The following is a 19,873-nucleotide window of genomic DNA, read 5'->3' on the forward strand; positions in this document are numbered from 1 at the left end:
TGTTCATGTAACCCTTTGTAGCTCCAGGTCCCACATATGTGTTGGTAATGTGCTTAAACCTCCTGACTTGACAGACTAGGGTGTAATCATTTGCGGATCCATTTGATGCTAACGTGGTGTTTAGTTCCTATCTGTTGAAGTCGAGATACACAGAGTTGGTTTATTGCCCAGGAACTTCCATTTCCACCTCTGGGGGTGTGAGGCCTTTCTCCATCAGGGCCCCTGCGTGCACCGGGGCCTCAGCTCCACTAGAAAAGGAGGTGCCAGCTCTGGCCAGCTTGTGGCTTCCTTGCCAGCGTCTGAAAAGCAGGAGCGCCCTGTATCAGGAATGATCTTAAATACTCCGAGGGCTTTTTGTTATTTCTAAAAGGCAACGGACACCTCTAAAAGATGCCTCACAAAAAAAGTTACAGACAGGTTTTAGACTATCGTTTTTGCAGCGTGCTTGTGGAAGACAGGACCGGGCCCCAGAAATCACTGAGACGAAGCAAACGTGACGAAAGCTTGATCTGAGGGAGGACAGGAGATAGGGTGTGGGAGGACTTGGTGACCTACTGGGGGGCCCCATCTTTAGACATCTTTAGAGGTGCGAGAGATGACTTCGTGGTTCTGAATTCGTAGCGGCTGGTGAAACCGGCTATGATCCCATACCTGTGCATGCTTGCCTGTGGGTTTCGCCCTACTAATCTGAAAGTATCCATTTTAGACGCTTTGTTTTGGAATCTTTATATGACCAGTGTTACAAGAACACTATTATTGTGTGAGGAGAGCAATGCATGCAATGAATGAAAGTAGCCAGAATAGTAAATCCTAAATTTTCGGATCCAGTCAAGGCCTACATATCCCATTCAATCATAGGTTTAGCTAACAACCAGGAAGAAAGCCTGGGTAGACTGGCTTCCCAGCTGCCTGTGGCCTTTTGTACAAGTCGGAAGTGGACAATAAAGTTTAGTTGAACGTCGACGCGCCTGGGCGTGGCCCCGCTTCCCGCATCCGGATCCGCGATTGGTTGGCACTCGCCGCCGGCCGCCTTTGAAAGCCCTGATTGGCGAAGGCCGCTGTCGTTCAGAAGCAGCGTCGCGGCGCCGGCCCGCCCTCCTCGCCGCGTCGCCGGTGCCTCGGCCGCCTGCTTCGCCTCGCTTCTCCTCTCCCGGCCGGACTCCGGGGGGAAAGAGCGAGAAGCGGGGACCATGTTTCGCCGCAAGCTGACGGCGCTCGACTACCACAATCCAGCTGGCTTCAACTGCAAAGGTGAGGCGGCGGCCGCGGTTCCTCCCTGGGGAGCGGCGGGACCCTCGGAGGGCGGCCGCGTCTCCGCCCAGTGTCCCCGGCCCCCCGTGCTCCCCCACGCCCCCTGGGCCCCTGTGTTCCCCCACGCCCCCGGGGCCCCCTGTGCTCCCCGACGCCCCCCGGGCTCCTGTGCTCCCCGGCACCCCCCCCCCGGGCTCCTGTGCTCCCCGGCACCCCCCCCCGGGCCCCTGTGCTCCCCGACGCCCCCGGGGCCCCTGTGCTCCCCGACGCCCCCCGGCCCCTGTGCTCCCCGGCACCCCCCCCCGGGCTCCTGTGTTCCCCGACGCCCCCGGGGCCCCTGTGCTCCCCGGCACCCCCCCCCCCCGGGCCCCTGTGCTCCCCGACGCCCCCGGGGCCCCTGTGCTCCCCGGCACCCCCCCCGCCCCGGGCTCCTGTGCTCCCCGGCACCCCCCCCGGGCCCCTGTGCTCCCCGGCACCCCCCCCCGGGCTCCTGTGTTCCTCGACGCCCCCCGGGCCCCTGTGCTCCCCGGCACCCCCCCCCCCCCGGTTCCTGTGTTCCCCGACGCCCCCTGGGCTTCTGTGCTCCTTGACCCCAGAGCCTCTGTGCTCTCCGGCCCCCAGGCCCCTGTGCTCCCCGGTGCTGCCGGCCTCGGCTCTGCGGCCGCTCCCCTCCCCAGTCCTGCCTCGGCGTTGCCTCTTGCGGTCCTGTGCTTGCCACACCGGCTGCCAGCTGTGCCTGGGTAGCTGCTAATGGGGTGGTGAGGCAGAATCTCGCGCACCTGCTGGGGGTCCGGGACGGTGCTGAGTTAAGTATCTCACTAATTGCCAGGCACCGAGCCCCGGGGCTGGGAGGTCTAGCTCACAGGTGCAGGGAAGGAGTGGCAGCTGGACGGGCTGCTGACCCGGCCTAGGGTCGCGAAAGTGGGTGGTGGGAAAGCAGGGAGACCGCGCCGGAGAACTAAGGGATAAGGCTTTTAATGGTATTGAAATTATACAGGGTGGCAATACTGCTAACGAACGTAACTGTTGCTAGTTTACTAAGTTTGAAAGGGATTATTAGGTCCAGCGTCTGGTTACCTGCTGAGCTGGGTATTCTCAGCTGGGTGGGTGTTATTCACAACCCTCGTCTCCCTGTTGCTTTGTAGTGTCTGGTTTTTCTTCCTTGCCTTTTACTTAATTGCAAAGCGTCAGTGGCGGTGTACCTCAAGGTGGGTTTGCTTGCTCGAGGCTCGGTTATCTTGTGTGTAAATCAGGGCCATCTTATGGTTAGGATGTGCGTTGGAACTATGCCCAGTGTGCACTAAATTGGCAGATAACAGCACCGTTGCCTGTAGTCCCAGTGTGTGCTGGCTTTAGTTTCTTTAGTGTTTCACTTTAGCTTTTTACTATGTTAAAAATTTAGCTTTGTCCCATCTTCCCTCTCTTCCCCTGGAAGGAACTGGAATGTTAGTAGCATTTAAAACAGAAAAGCTGTGTGCTGCATAGACACTTGGTTCGTTGTATGAAAGTTCCATGAGGATGCTCACCAAGTCCTGTTCTTAACCCATTTTGTAGTTGGAAAACTCTGGGACATGGAACATGCTGGTGGGGCCCGGTGCGGTAGCCTAGTACCTAAGTCCTCGCCTTGCATGTGCCGGGATCTTAAATGGGCACTGGTTTGTGTCCCTGTGGCCCCGCTCCCCATCCAGCTCCCTTGTGGCCTGGGAAAGCAGTGGAGAACAACCCAAAATCCTTGGGACCCTGCACCCACGTGGGAGACCTGGAAGAAGCTCTCCGGCTCCGCTCTGGCTGTCACTGTTGTTTGGGGAGTGAGTCAGCGCACAGAAGATCTTCCTCTCGGTCTCTCCTCCTCTCTGTACATCTGACTTTGCAATTAAAAAAAACCTGCAGGCGGCTTCTCCGTATTCCACGTGACTGGTGCTTGAATAACAAGTGTTTGTTCATGAGTGCGTACTTTTATTTTTTATTTATTTTTTTTTAAAGATTTATTCATTTTATTACAGCCAGATATACACAGAGGAGGAGAGACAGAGAGGAAGATCTTCCGTCCGATGATTCACTCCCCACGTGAGCCGCAACGGGCCGATGCGCGCCGATCCGATGCCGGGAACCTGGAACCTCTTCCGGGTCTCCCATGCGGGTGCAGGGTCCCAATGCATTGGGTCGTCCTCAACTGCCTTCCCAGGCCACAAGCAGGGAGCTGGATGGGAAGTGGCGCTGCTGGGATTAGAACCGGCGCCCATATGGGATCCCGGGGCTTTCAAGGCGAGGACTTTTAGCTGCTAGGCCACGCCGCCGGGCCCAGTGCATACTTTTAAAAACAATACATTTATTTGAAAGAGGAGCGGGGTGGGGAGGGGCATCGATCTTGCATCACTCCCCAGATGGCAGCCCCAGCCGAGGCTTGGGCAGGCGTGGTGGTGCTGGGTCTCCCGTGGGAGCGCAGGGGCCCGAGCGCGCGGGTCAGTCTGCATGCTGAGCGAGCTGGATGGGGAGCAGGGCAGCCGGACCTCAGCGCACACCCTCCTGGGTTTTGGGTGCTGCAGGTGGCAGTTCACACAGCGTTAGCACCACCAGTTTTTACTTTCAACTCCTAGCTCCGTGAACTGTGCTTTGGCATTTAGCAAAGTCGACAGAACCAGTTATCTGGAGAAGGAAGTATTCTGGTGGATACTATTGGCGATATAATTAATGGTAATTTTTATTGCAGATGAAACAGAATTTAGAAACTTTATCGTTTGGCTTGAAGATCAGAAAATCAGACACTACAAGATTGAAGACAGAGGAAATTTAAGAAACATCCACAGCAGTGACTGGCCCAAGTTCTTTGAAAAGGTAAAGAGTCAGGGAAAGTAGAGGAAAAACGGGGAGCTTTCGTGAAAACTATGTAGAAACAAGCCTACAATGGCTTTGTTCTTTAAAATAATGATCACTGTGCAAAAACTGGTTTCTGTGGTTCAGGGGGTTTTTTTGTTGTTGTTAATCATGCCTCTTTTGATTCTAGAGAAAATTATATTATCCCTTCCTACCTAACCTTCAGTATTACCTAGAAATAGTTCACTTTGCAATTACTGTTCTGTGTCCTAATAAGTAGTCTTTCATAAATGGCCCAGGGCAGTGTTCATATTGGGGACTTGGCATTGTGTGTGGCAGGCCAAGCCAGCAGCCTGCGTGAGCACCTGTCCGTCTCCCGGGGCAGGCCAAGCCAGCAGCCTCCGTGAGCACCTGTCCATCTCCCGGGGCAGGCCAGGCCAGCGGCCTCCGTGAGCACCTGTCCGTCTCCCGGGGCAGGCCAAGCCAGCAGCCTCCGTGAGCACCTGTCCATCTCCCGGGGCAGGCCAGGCCAGCGGCCTCCGTGAGCACCTGTCCATCTCCCGGGGCAGGCCAGGCCAGCGGCCTCCGTGAGCACCTGTCCATCTCCCGGGGCAGGCCAGGCCTGCGGCCTCCGTGAGCACCTGTCCATCTCCCGGGGCAGGCCAGGCCAGCGGCCTCCGTGAGCACCTGTCCATCTCCCGGGGCAGGCCAGGCCAGTGGCCTGCGTGAGCACCTGTTCCGCTCCTGGCTGCTCTGCTTGCAGCCCAGCTGCCTGCTGGTGTCCTCAGGAAAGCAGCTTGAGGTGGTCCAAGGGCATGAGTCTTTCATCCTGGTGGGAGACCCAGAAAATCTGGCTTCGTACTGGCCCAGTTCTGGCTGATCTTTAAAAAAATAAAAATAAAATAATTTTTACATTTGGCTAAAAGCGTAGTAATAATACATTTTAGTAACATGTCTTATGAAATAATGAGACATTACTGATATATTGAAAAATGAGACTGTCATGTTCAAGCTAATTTTTATATTTTTGTTGTGCACAGATGCTCTTTGCATACAGTGGAAGTAGTCTGTTTTAAGTTTTTTTTTTATTTATTTGAAAGATTTACAGAGAGGAGAGACTTGGTTCACTCCCCAAGTGGCTGCAACAGCCAGAGCTGAGCTGATCTAAAGCCAGGAGCCAGAAGCTTCTTCCAGGTCTCCCATGCGGGATTGCAGGGTCCTAAGGCTTTGAGCTGGCCTCAACTACTCCCCAGGTCACAAGCAGGAAGCTGGATGGGAAGCGGGGTTGCTGGGATTAGAACCAGTGCCCATATGGGATCCTTGCGCAAGGGAGGTGAGCACTTTAGCCACTAGGCAACTGTGCTGGTCGCAAACGTTGTCTTTGAAGAGTCTGTGTGTATGTCATGGTTTTGTAGCTCAATTTTTTTTCCATTGAGTTAGTTTAATTTGGTGATGTTTGTATAGAAAAGTTCTTTTTGTTTGTTTTTCATGTATTTGAAAGGCAGAGTGAGAAGAGACAGAGATCTCTTGGATTCTCTGGATTACTCTCAAATGGCCTCAGTGACGCTGGCTGGGTCAGGCCTAAGCCTCTAAGATGCCACTTCCTCAGGTGGTAGTTTAACCCATCATGCCACAATGCTGGCCCTGGAAAAAAATTATTTTCAAATTAGAATACAAATAAAATTTTACAATGTCCCTACTTATATTGAAGATTTTCACCATCTGTTGGTTGGATTTGTAAGAGCAAAGTGATTAAACAGCTTTGTCCTTATATGCAGTGATTTTTTTGATTTGGGGGAATGGTTAAAGATAAGCCCATGCTGTGACCTTGGGTGCGTACATTTTGGTTTTTCTCATAAGTAAATTCAGGTGGCAATGCCAGGTGCCACAGGATGAAGGTGGCAATGCTAGGTGCCACAGGAGTGGTTCTGTTAGTGTTGTCCCCACATGCGCTTTATTAGCATTGTACCCAAAAAGTTCTTTGTAGAGGGAAGTTCCAAGGTTGGTCTGTTCTGGTGCAGGAAATGTGAGATCTGTGTCCACAGGGGTTCCTCATAAAGGTCAGAAAATGTGTGTTGTGGAAACCGCATGAATTTCAAAAAACCTTTTTGTACCAAATAGGCTTTTTTTTTTTTTTTAAAGGTTCATGCATTTGAGCTTCTCTTTGAAAGCTGGACTTAGAGGGAGAGAGGTTTGCCAAATGCTGGCTCCTCACATGGCTACGACAGTTGGAGCTAGGCCATCTGAAGGTCTCTGTAGGTGACAGGCGTCCCAGGGCTGGTCCCTCTTTTGCTGCTTTCCCAGGCACGTTAGCAGGGAGCTGGATTGGAAATAGAGCAGCTGGGACTTGAACCCGTGCTCTTGTGGGATACTGCTGTTGTGGAATTACTCCCTTTGCTCTTCAGGAAATACTTCTCAAGTTTTCATGGGTTTCTTGGGACTTTGACATATATTGTCAGGATTTTACGTTTCTTTAATCTTATGACATTCGTGTGTGTGTAAGACAATAGGAAATCTCACATACAGAAGAGTGAGGAATAGACAAGTCGTTTCTGATGTAAGTTCCAGGAGTGACAGTAAAGTTAGAACTTGCAGGTGAATGTGTTGGGACTCAGCACATACCTGTGAGGCTGGTCTCCTTAGAGAATGGTGATATCATTTTGTAAGTTCTCTCTGGAACTTCTGCTTTGGAATTACTTGACACATCATGTGTTAGATCTTTTCAGTAATCTTAATATTGCTCTTTAAAAGAAGAAACAGTTGCAAGGTTTTTTTCTAAGAGGACAGATAGTTAAAAATATGATGTGGTCAGTGATTGCTGATTCCATTATTCCTGAAAAGATTTGCAAATGGAAGTTCCAGAATTCTGCCTGAGAATATTGTTGGAATTTGAAAGTAAGCGCTAGACACTGAGCATGACACGGATTTGATCACACAGCTCCTTGGTTTCAGGTGCTCAGTTAGGGTGGGTGTTTGGTGGAGTAGTTGGGACTCCGTGTGGAAATGCTGCGCCTTAGCTGTTCTTACTCCATTCCCAGCTTCCTGTGAGCCACATCCTGGGGAGCGGCAGATGGTGGCTTGGTCCCTCCCACCTGCATGGAACACCAATAGAACTGACTCATGGCTACCTGCAGTTGGGTCCAGCCCTGGCTTTAGGGAGCATTTGTTGAGCCAGTGGATAGGTCTCTCTTTGTCTTTCAAATAAATACAATGGATAAACTAAAAAAGTTTTAAAAGTCCTATTTAATTGTTTAGTGTGTCTTGAGAACTCTAATCAGAAAATTCAGTTTGGAGTCGCAGATGGGTCTTGAGCAGTCACTGGCCAACTCGGTCTCTGTGTCTGTTTGGTGAACAAACTGCCCTGGATTCCATGTCCGCCTGCAGTCTGCGAAGGTACAAACTTCAGAAAAGCATAACACAATGCTTTTCTTCCTTTCACAGTTTATTTAATGTTTTTTAAAGGCAGGGAGACAGATCTCCCATCCACAGATTCCCTCCCCCGAAAAACCCTCGGCAGCAGGGGCGGGGGCAGGCCAGAGCCAAGAGCGCACCCCAAAACCTTCGGCAGCAGGGGCTGGGACAAGCCAGAGCCAAGAGTGCACCCCAAAACCTCGGCGGCAGGGGCTGGGACAAGCCAGAGCCAAGAGCGCACCCCAAAACCCTCGGCAGCAGGGGCGGGGGCAGGCCAGAGCCAAGAGCGCACCCCAAAACCCTCGGCAGCAGGGGCTGGGACAAGCCAGAGCCAAGAGTGCACCCCAAAACCTCGGCGGCAGGGGCTGGGACAAGCCAGAGCCAAGAGCGCACCCCAAAACCCTCGGCAGCAGGGGCTGGGACAAGCCAGAGCCAAGAGCGCACCCCAAAACCCTCGGCGGCAGGGGTGGGGGCCGGCCAGAGCCAGGAACAGTCTAGGTCTCATACTTGTGTAGCCAGGACACAGCTGAGCCGTGCTGCGGGCAGAGGTGGGGTGTGAACGTGTGAACACAGCCGCTGGAGCACGGGATGCCCGCATCCAGGTGGCGGCTTCACCTCCTGCTAAGGGCTGGCCCACTCATGTTCTTTTTTTTTTTTTTTTTTTAAAGATTTTAAAATTTTTGTTGGAAAGTCAGATACACAGAGGAGGAGAGACAGAGAGGAAGATCATCTGTCCGATGATTCACTCCCAAGCAGCCACAATGGCCGGTGCTGTGCTGTTCCGAAGCCCGGCGCCTGGAGCTCCTGGGGTCCCAAGGCTTTGGGCTGTCCATGCCCGTTTTCCCAGGCCACAAGCAGGGAGCTGGATGGAAAGCGAGGCAACCAGGGTTAGAATTGGCACCCATATGGGATCCTGACACATGCAGGGTGAGGATTTTAGCTGCTAGGCTGCCACACCGGGCCCGCTATTGCTGTTTTTTTTTATCATGGCGGTACACGTGAATGTTTCCTTTGGATTACTTCATTGCATGGAAAGTGTGGTAACATAAATATTACAAGAAATTGTTAGACAGCCAAAGAGTTCTTTGAACTCCAGCATTCTTTTGGTTTGTAACTATGCTAATGAAATGATTTTTTTTCTCCTCAGTATCTTCGAGATGTCAACTGTCCTTTCAAGATTCAAGATCGACAGGAAGCAATTGACTGGCTCCTCGGCTTGGCTGTTAGACTTGAATATGGAGATAATGGTATGTTTTGTGGGGACTCAGTGATTTAAAGAGAGTGAGAGGAAAGTTGGGGAGTGAGGGGGGATGTCCACAAGTCTCAGGTCCTTTCTCTGTAACGTTGCTTGGGTAAATTTCCACCTCTGGCGGTCTGGGTAGTGTTCCCAAAGTGCTGGTGGTGTGGAGCGTTGCTCGCAGCAACCAGCACCGGTACACACCGGAACATGAAGGGCCCAAACACACTACCTCCTGTTGATTTGCCACAGATACGTACACTGTTGGAGGCTTTTGAGTGTTAGTACCCATCTAGCTGGCTGCAGCGTGCCCTCTGGCCTGCGTCCTGTGTTCCTGGGCACTGGCTTGGCAGGCCTTGGTGGGACGTGGACTCGCCCTTTCCCTCTCCTCGGAGCTGTGCTGTCAGTGCCATCCCTGGATGCAGACTCCTGTCCCTCCTAAGCCCTCTGTCACCGGCTGCTGGGCCCGGCCTGCCGGCTTACTGAAATTGAAATCTGCTCAGGAATGCTGCGTGCTCCTTGTTTCCAAAGAATAACTCCAGTTACATAGTCAGACTCCTCACTAATAACTGCTTTTCTACCTACCCCCCGAGGCTCCTTCGTGTCGTAGTCAAGGCCTTTGCTGACTGTAGCCAGGCAGCACTGAGCTGCTGACAGCGTGAGTGACGGCGCCGCATCCTTACAAATATATAGATTATAAATAAGGCTCACATCCTTATTTTCTCCTTTGGCGCGTGTGTAAAGTCTAAAGCCTGCCCATCCTTTCAGGATCCTGCTCCGGCACCTCTTCAGCAGTACTGTTTGCTGGAGCTTGGAGTCCTGTTGTAGCTGTTACAGTCATGTACGCTGTGGATTTTGCTTCTGTTGCCTGCCCAGCACGTCACAAGCTGACCATCAGCTTTGTTTCACGTGTGGTGCTTCTGTTACTCTTACTGCAAATCACCACACACCTGATAGCTAAGACACAAGTTAGTACTTTGGGTCAGAGGTCTGACGTCCATTCAGGAGCTGAGGCTGGCAGCAGGGCTGGTTTGGGGACTGAGTGCCGCCTCCCTGCTGGCCTCTCGCCCTCCGTGCTTCCGCTCCGGCAGCAGAGCATCTTGCGTCTCTCCAGGGTGCTCCCATCGCACGTCTGTACTGTGCTCTGCGCCTCGTGCCTCCTGAGTGGGCCACTGCTTACCTCAGCCCACGTGGGTCATCCGGAGCCCTCAGTGGCCCCCGGCCCTTCTCCAGCGTGCAGCAATGTCTGCACAGGTCTCGGGCATCGGATGGCATTGCTTGGCAAATGGTGCATTCCGTCTGCCACAGCACCTGACGTGGTCTCCACTGTCACTGTCACAGCGGCAGTACCTGGAGGGTGCAGGGAGTGAGTGCTGCACACTGGCTTGGTGAGGCAACCGCTTTGTCCTCGTCTCAGCTTCAGCATCAGAAGCCTATGGCGAACAAGTTTAAGGATATCTCTAAGTTTAGAGTTAATGTATTTCAATTTTAGTTTACAAAGAAGATTCTTGGGCTTTCCTTAGTAAATGTCATAATCAAGCCTTGTGGCCTTGCTGTAGTATTAGTTGTTGGGGTGTTTATGTAAGTTCTTTTTTGCTGTCCTGTAGTCGGGTGATAGAAGTAAAGTGGAGTGTTGTCCAGCTGTCCCCCAGGAGTCACAGCCGTGTCACTGGGCTGAGGTCATCTGTGTTGAGTCCGTGTTTCATGTCTGGCTTTTGACTGGTCTAAGTCATGTCTAGCCTCTGGTATGTGCCGTATGATCCTGTATCTACAGTTGTTCACAAGTACATTTGTTTCTCAGAAACAAAAGCTTGTGAGATACCACCAACTTTTTGATGTTTATAAATTAAATGCTTTGGGAAAGGTAACTGTTATTAGAAGCATGTTAGAAGTGTAACAAGGAACATATTTTCATTACGCTTATGTTTTAATTACTATTTTCCATAATAGTTGTGTAGGTTGGAGGGCTTCCCTTTCCTCTCCCCCCTTGCCCCTCCTGCCGTCTCCCGGTGTTATCCCAGCAGTGCAGGATTCACTTTGCCATTCACATGTGGACGGTGGGTGCAGGCCGAGGTAGATCTGCTCTCGTTCTGCGAAGACTGGCTGTGTCATCCCGAGTCCTCCTCTCACTCGCGAGGAGACGCTTCCTGCAGCGGATCTGCATCCAGTGTGGTTGTCCTCATGATGCTTATCTGGGAGAATGTGTGGATGTATTAGATTATCTCTGTGTATTTTGTATTTTGCCTTTAGGTTGTCTTTTATCAGAGAGGATATAATGATATTTGTTCTCTTGGGACTGGCTTATTTCATTGAGAATAATGGCCTCCAGTTGAGACTGTTTTGTTGCAACTGGTAGGGTTTCATTTTTTGTTGTTTTAGGATTTAATTTTTATGGCTGTGTAGTATTCCACAAGTGTGACATGACTGAGTAGATGTACCAGTTTTTTTTTAACCTATTCATCTGTTGGTGGGCCTTTGGGTTATCTCCATCTCTTCATTGTTTTGAATGTGCTGCTATGAATAACAGGATTGCCGCTTGTTGTCTCACATGCTGATTTCGTTTGGATACATTGCTAGGAGTGGGGTAGCTAGGCTGGATGGTAGCTCAGTTCTCACTGAGCGCTCTCCGCACTGCCTTCCCTAGTACAGTGCTGGCTCAGGGTGCCTTTCCCCAGACCCTCGCCTGCAGTTGTTCCTGGATGTCTGCACGCAGGCTCTTCTCACTGGAGTTGGCTGGAACCTCGGTGTGGTTTTAGTTCTATTTCCCTAATAGCGAGGGACCCTGAGCACTTTTTAGCATGTCTAATAGACTTGAGTTAGTTCTTTTGAAAGCGTGCTCACTGCCCTTGCCCGTGTCTCCGCGGGGTGGTTTTCTTTGCTGTTCCGTTTCTGAAGCTCTAGGCCTGAGTGTTAGTCCCCCGCCTGCCTGTGCTCTGTAGATCACTTCCTCCTGTTGCTTGCCTCTTTGTCCATCATTTCCTTTGCTGTACAGCTTTGTAGTTTGACTTAATGGCCTTAATTTCCTGTGCTTTTGGGGGTCTTTTATAAGAAGTCTTTGCTTATACCCATGTCTTGTAGAGCATTCTTTATATTTTTCTCTAATAATTTGATGGTTTCTGGCAGATGCAGGTCCTTCCTCCAGTTGGAGCTGATTTTTGTTTAAGATGAAAGATGGGGGTGGGGTCTTGTGTCTTACTTCTAAAGACAATCTAATTATCCCAGCAGCATTTTGAAGAGACCAGCTTTTCTCCCTGGGTTATTTTTGTTCTCTTGGCAAAGATTAGTTGACTGTCCGTGTGTGGGCTCCCCTCTAGGGTTTCTGTTCCGTTCCGTTGATCGGCTGTTTTTGTACAAGTACCAGACTGTTTTGGTTAGCACTGCCCTTCCATACACTTTGAAATCTGGTTTTGTGATTCCTCAAGCTTTATTTTTTTGGTTTGAGATAGCTTAGGCTATTCATGGTCTCTTGTGTTTCCAGGTGAAGTTTTGTGTCATCCTATCTAGCTCTGAGAAGAATGTTCCTGGGATTTTGATTGGGATTGCATTGAATCTCTGAATTACTTCCTATAATATTGCATTTTGACAATATTGATTCTGCTGATCCATGAGTATAGTAAATTTCTCCATCTTTTAGTGTTTTCTTCTGTTTCTTTAATGTTTTGTGATTTTTATCACAGAGGTCTTTCGTCTCTTAGATTAGGCTTATTTGCAAGGTATTTAATGTTCCTTTCTGCTATTTTGGATAGAACTTGTTTCTGTAAGTTCTTTCTCAGATACAGAGTTTGAAAATTGTAAAGAACAAAAGCTTTTTTTTTTGGGTTAAAGATTTATTTATTTTTATTGGAAAGGCAGATATACAGAGAGGAGGAGAGACAGAGAGGAAGATCTTCCGTCTGATGGTTCACTCCCCAAGAGACAACAATGGCTGGAGCTGTGCCGATCCGAAGCCCAGAGCCTCTTCTGGGTGCAGGTGCAGAGTCCCAAGGCTTTGGGCCGTCCTCGACTGCCTTCCCAGGCCACAAGCAGGGAGCTGGATGGGAAGTGGAGCTGCCGGGGCACAAACTGGCGCCCACATGGGATCCAGCACATTCAAGGCAAGGACTTTAGCTACTAGGCAATTTCACTGGGCCCAAAAGCTTTCTTTGAGTTGGTTAAAGTAGTAATGCTATCTGTCATCAGTAGTTGGTGCTGTTGTTCTTTTGTGGTTTTACAGTAATATACTGCCATCTATTTTATGATTTATATTTGTCAAAACCATTGCGAAATTTTGTGCCTTTAACTTTCTTAAGCCTTTCAGTAGCTTGACAAGCTTTCAGTAGCTTGACAATTTATTTGACTATTTTACTTTTTTGGTGGAGTTTTAAATTGACAGAAAAATTATAATAGTATACATTATTTTAAACACTGATTCTAGAAATTCAGCATTTAACTTCATTTCCTTTTTTTAAAAGATTTATTTTATTGCAAAGTCAGATATACAGAGAGGAGAGACAGGAAGATCCGTTTGATGATTCACTCCCCAAGTGACTGCATAGGGCGGAGCTGAGCCAATCCCAAGCCTGGAGCCTCTTCCGGGTCTCCCATGTGGGTCCCAAGGCTTTGAGCCGCCCTCTGCTTTCCCAGGCCACAGGCAGGTAGCTGGATGGGAAGTAGAGCTGTTGTGCCGGATTTTGAAATCCCCAGATAATCAAGTCTGAAGTCAGAGCTAAGGCATAAAGGTGGTTTATCCAGGTTAACCTAGCTCTCCCAGCCACCTCCCCCAGCCCAGCATGGCTGGGCGGGGGAGGGACAGCCGCAGCCGAGGCTGATCTGGGAGGACAAAAAGAGAAGGAAGGGAGAGCCAGAGAGAGAGAGAGAGCGCGCGCGAGCGAGCCCGTGCCCCCCAGTTCTTATACATTTTAGGCTATTAAGTATACAGTCATGATTTACCAGGCTTCTGTTGGTGGGTTTGAAGCAAGCAACTTTCAAAAAGTACAAATTGATGAGCTATAGGGCGGTGAATCTTATCAAACACCAGGAACCTCCTTCCTGGGGAGTGGTCTTGCCTAGTGACCTGCCAGGTGTCCTGCCGGGTGTCAACATAGACTGTCAGGCCTGGAGTTCACACAGCCCCAGCCAAGCCATTAAGGCAGAATCACAGAAGGCAGAAAACATCTAGGTTCTTCAGAGCAACCAGGATTAGAAGCAACGCCCATATGGGATGCCAGCAAGTTCAAGGCTAGGACTTTAGCTACTAGTCTACTGTGCTGGGCCCAGTCCTTTTTCTTTTCTTCACACATCCAGACACATACATTTTCTTAACTCATCCTCATACATTTGTAGTTTTTTTTCTAAATCATTCTCTAGTGTAACAGATGATTTTCTTTGCTCACTAAGTGACGCTATCTTTTGTAACCACAGTACTTTGATCAGAATTAGGAAATGAACTTTGCTACCATACTGTGATCTATAGATGTTACATTTCATCCACTGTCGCAGTAGCACCCTTTGTAGTCTGTCCCATCCAGGACTCGGCGCACCCTGCCCCTAACAGGAGCACAGATCAGCCCAAGCTTTCAGGAGGGGTTCTCTTTAATCTCCTGTAATCTGGAACACTCAGTGACACATTACTTTGTAGAGTGTTCCTTTATAAAGTGTTTCTTGGCTGTATTCCTGGCTTATTCTTTAAGAATGACTCCGGGATGATACGTCAGCTTGGACCACTTGTTGCAGGTCTCCCCGCAGGGAGGCTGATTCCCCCTTTGGATAAGCACACTGGCTTGTGTGGGTCTGCTCACCTCCCCGCTTGGAAGCATCCCCTCGGTACGGGTCAGCCTCATGAATCGAGTGTTAGCTACTGCCAGAAGGTGTTCTAGTTTTATCATTGCTTCTACAGTCACTTGTTGGCTTTGTACCATGAGGAGGAGTTGTGTCTTTCTGTAAAGCTGTTCTGATGCATGGGTTCTTGTTCGTTCAGTGGATCATAATCCTTGTTGTCATGATGTGGTTCCAGATGGACTAACAGGGTCCCTTTGACCCCTGACTTCAACTTAATGCTTCTGTTTTCCGCTTGTGTTTCATTAGCAAATCGTACAACCATTATATCCTAAGACACTGTTTTGGGCATTTAGTTGAGTGAATTATTAAGTGTCTTTATTCGTAAGTTATTAACTATTTTTCAAATGAGAAATAGCGTTGCTAAGTCTGAATTTCAAGTTTCCATGAATGAATTGTAGGTTTCCATATAATGGTGTACTTGAAGTATTGATCTGTTTGTTCAGGATTCACATACAGCATTCAGAAGGTTTGGGAGGAAGCTTAGTGTTCAGTGGTCTCTGCTTGGCCTCCCCCCACTCTTCCGCCTCCAGTGACAGAGGGGGGCTTACAAGGACACTGCTCCCTCCTATAATTCGAATGTTTAAAATTGTCTTCTTTTATAAAAATATTTGTGTCAAGTATTTAAGTAATCATTTTAAGTTAATTTAAGCCAGGGACACAAGTTTTGTTAGATTTTCATGGTAAGAAATAATTCTGGTCAGATGGATTGCATTATGGTTATTTTGACACAGACAAACAGCAAGTAAACATGATGTAAGTTTGAGTGTGCAAATTACATTTTTGCTTGTTTTTACAGCTGAAAAATACAAGGACTTAGTACTGGATAACGCAAAGACTGATAATGCAACTAAAAATGCGGAGCCACTGATCAATTTGGATGGTGAGTATTTAAAAGGGTGAAATTGAGCATCAGGTTTTTTTGTTTTTTTTTTAAAGATTTATTTTATTTTTATTACAAAGTCAGATATACTGAGAGGAGGAGAGATAGAGAGGAAGTGGAGCTGCCGGGATTAGAACCAGCGGCCATATGGGATCAAGGCAAGGACCTTAGCCACTAGGCCACGCTGCCAAGCCCTGTTTTTTGTTTTTTTTAAACTTCCTAAGGTTTAGGTTTACACAGGTTTTAGTATATTAAGCATAATTCAGGACTGGCACCATGGTGTTAGTCAAGCGTCAAGCTTCCGCCTGTGCTGCTTGATACCATATATGGGTGCCGGTTCGAGTCCTGGTTGCTCCGCTTTTGAGCCAGCACCCTGCTCATGTGCTTGGGAAGCAGCAGCGTGTGTGTGGCCCAGGTCTTGGGCCCCTGCACGCACAGGGCAGGCTGAGGAAGCACCAGGCCGTAACCGCTGTGGCCCTTTGGGGAGTGAACCAGCAGAGGGAAGATCGTCTCCCTCTCCTTCCCCCTTGTCCTCCCTCCTTCTCCCCCTCTGTGAATCTGCCTTTCAATTAAAAATAAATGTTTAAAAATATATATGTCAGCCTTGGTGCTGACAGTGATTTCCATTGTTACGCTTTCTCCCCTCACAGTCGAACAACTGCATGTTACCATGCTGTTACTTGATTTGCTCCTAGTAATTTGGATCTTTTGCTTTCTATTTAGTCACGGAGGTCATTGTTTTGCCTTCCTGGGTATATAGAGAAGTCCTCACATTTTTTTCTTGTCTTGGATCCCAGACGTTTTCTGGTGTGGAGATTCTAATTACCTAGATTGTAATATGTTAAGTACTCCGCCTGCTGGTTCCTTGGGACCTAAAGTTGATGAATTATCCTCAAAAATGAGGAAGCTTGTTGGGCACTTCAGGGCCATTGCCTAGAGAAAACTGCCCATTGATGGGACCTGTGGGTTGGAAGTAATAGCCTTGGGAAGAAATGTTAATTAAAAATGCTACCTAAAGTGAGCCCCATAGAAAGTTACAGGGAAAACCTAACACGAGTTCAGTCAGTCAGCTTGGCCGATGAAATGTGTTACTGGAAAAGCCAACTATCTCATCAGTCTGATTGTTGACATTTTCAAGTTACATGTTCATCAGTATATCCATAATTATGTTTGTGGAGCTGTAAAGGGTTTTCTTGTTGGTTCACTGTGTTCATGTTTAATCTGTTACAGTAAATAATCCTGATTTCAAGGCTGGTGTGATGGCTCTGGCTAACCTCCTTCAGATTCAACGTCATGATGATTACCTGGTGATGCTTAAGGTCAGTTTCACACTCTTAATTCTTTTTTTTTTTTTTTAAAGATTTATTTTATTTTTATTACAAAGTCAGATATACTGAGAGGAGGAGAGACAGAGGAAGTGGAGCTGCCGGGATTAGAACCAGCGGCCATATGGGATCAAGGCGAGGACCTTAGCCACCAGGCCACGCTGCCGAGCCCAACACACTCTTAATTCTTGACAGAAACTGTGTATACAGAAAAAAATGTGTTTATTTTTCTAAATATGAGCCACTGATGGATGTTTAAACTTCAGGTTGAGTGACTGGAGTACAAGAGAGGACTGTGTGCGCCACTAGACAATTTCCTCCCTGTAGATTGCCTAATAGCTGACACAGAGGAATGCTAGCTCCATGCTGCCCCTTATTGGACCCTGAGAGAGATGGCCCCCCACACTGCCCCTGACAGAGCTGGACCCCACACTGCCCCTGACAGAGCTGGACCCCACACTGCCCCTGACAGCTGGACCCCACACTGCCCCTGACAGAGCTGGACCCCACACTGCCCCTGACAGAGATGATCTCATGCAGTCCTCTCAGCAGTAAGGGGCAGAAGCTAATGTTATTCAAACAATGACATACAGGAGCCCGGGACAGTGGTCTAGCAGCTGAAGTCCTCGGCTTGAACATGCCAGGATCCCATATGGGCACCAGTTTGTGTCCTGGTGGCCCTGCTTCCCATCCAGCTCCCTGCTTGTGGCCTGGGAAAGCAGTCAAAGATGGACCAAAGCCTTGGGACCCTGCACCCACATGGGAGACTTGGAATAGGCTCCTGGCTCCTGGCTTCAGATCAGCTCAGCTCTGGCCGTTGCAGCTGCTTGGGAAGCGAATCATCAGATGGATCTTCCTCTCTCCCCCCTCCTCTCTGTGTATCTGACTTTGCAATAAAAATAAATCAATCTTAAAAAAAATGACACACAGGAAAAAAACAGACTTTAAAGAGGACACAGAAAGTGATGCAAAGTGATCGAGCCAGCATTTAATATAAGAACTCAGAGTAATGCTGTGGGTTCAAGGCTTCCAGGATGTATTCACTGGCTAATCCCCGCAGTGGTGAAGGGCAGTGGCCAGCAGTCAGGGGCAGTGGCACTTCAGATACCAGGCTTTGTTGAGGTTTATCCTGGGAATTGTTACTGATTTTACAAGAGGTTGAGTTTTTGACAAGACCTTATGCCTGTGAATTATTTTAAGTTAAGCATTTTTGCATTAAAATGACTCAGTTTCACTGAGGTTAGATTAAACCAGAATTGATAGTATTTAGGATTATATATATTAAATGGCAGGTGTCATGTGGGAAGTGCTGATTCTTAGATTCTAAAAGTCTACACTGAATCCGAACGTCATCTTGGATTTTCCGAACCCAGATTGGATGTCACAAGACTAAACTTGCTGTAATGAAATTTAGCTGTTTCTAGAAAGTCTGGTTCCTTCCTCAGTCATATACATTGTCATGGAACGGTTCTGCTGTCAGAAACTGGAGCAAGACAGCACACAGCTAACAGGGTGGGGGTTCCTGTGTTAGACTCTGAAAACCCAATGGGAGGAAGTATAAACCAACTATAGCAAGAAGTTGTCTCCTGTGAGTTATCTTAAGAGGTGTTCAGACAGTGCATGATAGTAAGGAAAAGCTTAATTGTCAAGCATGAATATGTACCCTGTGGCTGTCAATGTGTAATACATTGTAACCACAAATATGTGCAGAACCATCAGTATTTTTAATCAGACCAAGTGCTGAGGCTCTTTAGACCCAGAGGAAAAGAGCATTAAACCAGGCATAAAAAGTAAACACGCTGTTTTGGGTTCCTTAGGCGATCCGCATTTTGGTTCAAGAGCGCCTGACACAAGATGCAGTTGCTAAAGCAAACCAAACAAAAGAGGTATGTGTGTATGTATGTACATATGTTGTTACAATGTCTTGTTATTGAAGGCCGATGTGGTGTTGGGGAAGCACAGAGGATTCACTTCAGTGGAACTGAGTTGGTTCCAGGTGCAGTGAACGCACCCAGTCTCTGGGCTGCATGCTGGAATTTAAAAAACAAAGAGCACCTGAGGGAAGATGCCGCCAGTGATGGCCGTGGCGTGCGGGCCAGTGAATCTGCCCGGTTGGAAGGTTCTCACCTTGTGGAATTTGGTCTGTCCATTTTCCCTGACTTGCTTTAGCTTAGGCCAGCAGGGCCAAAGGTTACTAGTGTCGGCGCCGTGAGGGTCCCCTGAAACACTCAGGCTTCGTCTTTAGCACCTGGGGTGCACTGGGCTGCTGGCAACTGGATTAGTGATGCAGCTTATTTCTCCCACTTTGTGGAAGAGTCTGTGGTTGACTTAGCTGTGTGCTGCCTCCCACACTTCACACTGTTAAGAGCAGAGCTCAGTCTCTTCGCTCTTGTTTGCATGATAAAGCTCGGTTTTGCTGTTTCAGATCTTCATGTTACCTCAAAAACACCAGCCCAGAATAATGTAGTAGAGCAGCTCTCAAAATTCGTTGTGCTACTTTGTGATTGTTATGACTAGCATTTGGGCTTGTGGTCATTTTCAGGGCCAGCTGTGCTTTTCCATTTTAGATGACAAAACAATGTTCTTGTTAACTGTAGTCTCATGTGTCTCCCCCCATCTTTTTTAAAGGGCTTGCCTGTTGCTTTAGACAAACATATTCTTGGTTTTGACACAGGAGGTAAGTGAATTTTAATTCAGACTCCGAGACACAGTGACTACTTGAGGAAAACACTGTAGAAAAAAAGGGCTGGTTTAAGTGGTGTTTGCAGTTTCCTGTGAACTTTTTCAAGATCTCTGATGTAATTGTTTTCTGAAACCAGATGCAGTTCTTAATGAAGCCGCTCAGATTCTGCGACTGCTGCACATAGAAGAACTTAGAGAGCTGCAGACAAAAATCAACGAAGCTATCGTAGCCGTTCAGGCGATTATCGCTGACCCAAAGACAGACCACAGACTGGGCAAAGTAGGCAGATGAACCGTGAGCTCAGCCTTCCCCTACTGCGTCACTGGTGGCATGGATTTGGGAATCTCATGGGAGGAGGCCCGGGAAATTGTTCTAGATTATGCCACCACTGCTTTTTTTCTTTAATAAAGTTTGTGAAAGTGGACTTTCTTTTTAATATTACAAGAAACTATAGA

The 19,873-nt window shown here is 48.5% G+C and overlaps 1 protein-coding gene across 1 annotated transcript; it reads left to right on the top strand.

The window, feature by feature from the left end:
* Positions 1 to 1,028: 1,028 nt before the first annotated feature.
* On the top strand, positions 1,029 to 19,842 carry RTRAF (RNA transcription, translation and transport factor). The gene is made up of 8 exons (XM_004584821.3): positions 1,029 to 1,251; positions 3,962 to 4,086; positions 8,624 to 8,723; positions 15,327 to 15,410; positions 16,641 to 16,729; positions 18,553 to 18,621; positions 19,364 to 19,412; positions 19,555 to 19,842. The coding sequence occupies exons 1-8, from the start codon at positions 1,191 to 1,193 to the stop codon at positions 19,707 to 19,709; spliced, it is 732 nt and encodes a 243-aa protein (XP_004584878.2). The 5' UTR covers positions 1,029 to 1,190; the 3' UTR covers positions 19,710 to 19,842.
* The last annotated feature ends 31 nt before the right edge of the window (positions 19,843 to 19,873 follow it).

This window comes from Ochotona princeps, chromosome 6 (assembly GCF_030435755.1).
Source record: "Ochotona princeps isolate mOchPri1 chromosome 6, mOchPri1.hap1, whole genome shotgun sequence".
Classification (NCBI taxonomy): Eukaryota; Metazoa; Chordata; class Mammalia; order Lagomorpha; family Ochotonidae; genus Ochotona; species Ochotona princeps.

Bases quoted from the DNA above. Each gene is read 5' to 3' on its own strand.
- RTRAF (XM_004584821.3), top strand. From the start codon at position 1,191: ATGTTTCGCCGCAAGCTGACGGCGCTCGACTACCACAATCCAGCTGGC. The intron at 8,724-15,326 runs GTATGTTTTGTG...TTGTTTTTACAG, and splicing joins ACTTGAATATGGAGATAATG to CTGAAAAATACAAGGACTTA. The intron at 16,730-18,552 runs GTCAGTTTCACA...TGGGTTCCTTAG, and splicing joins ATTACCTGGTGATGCTTAAG to GCGATCCGCATTTTGGTTCA.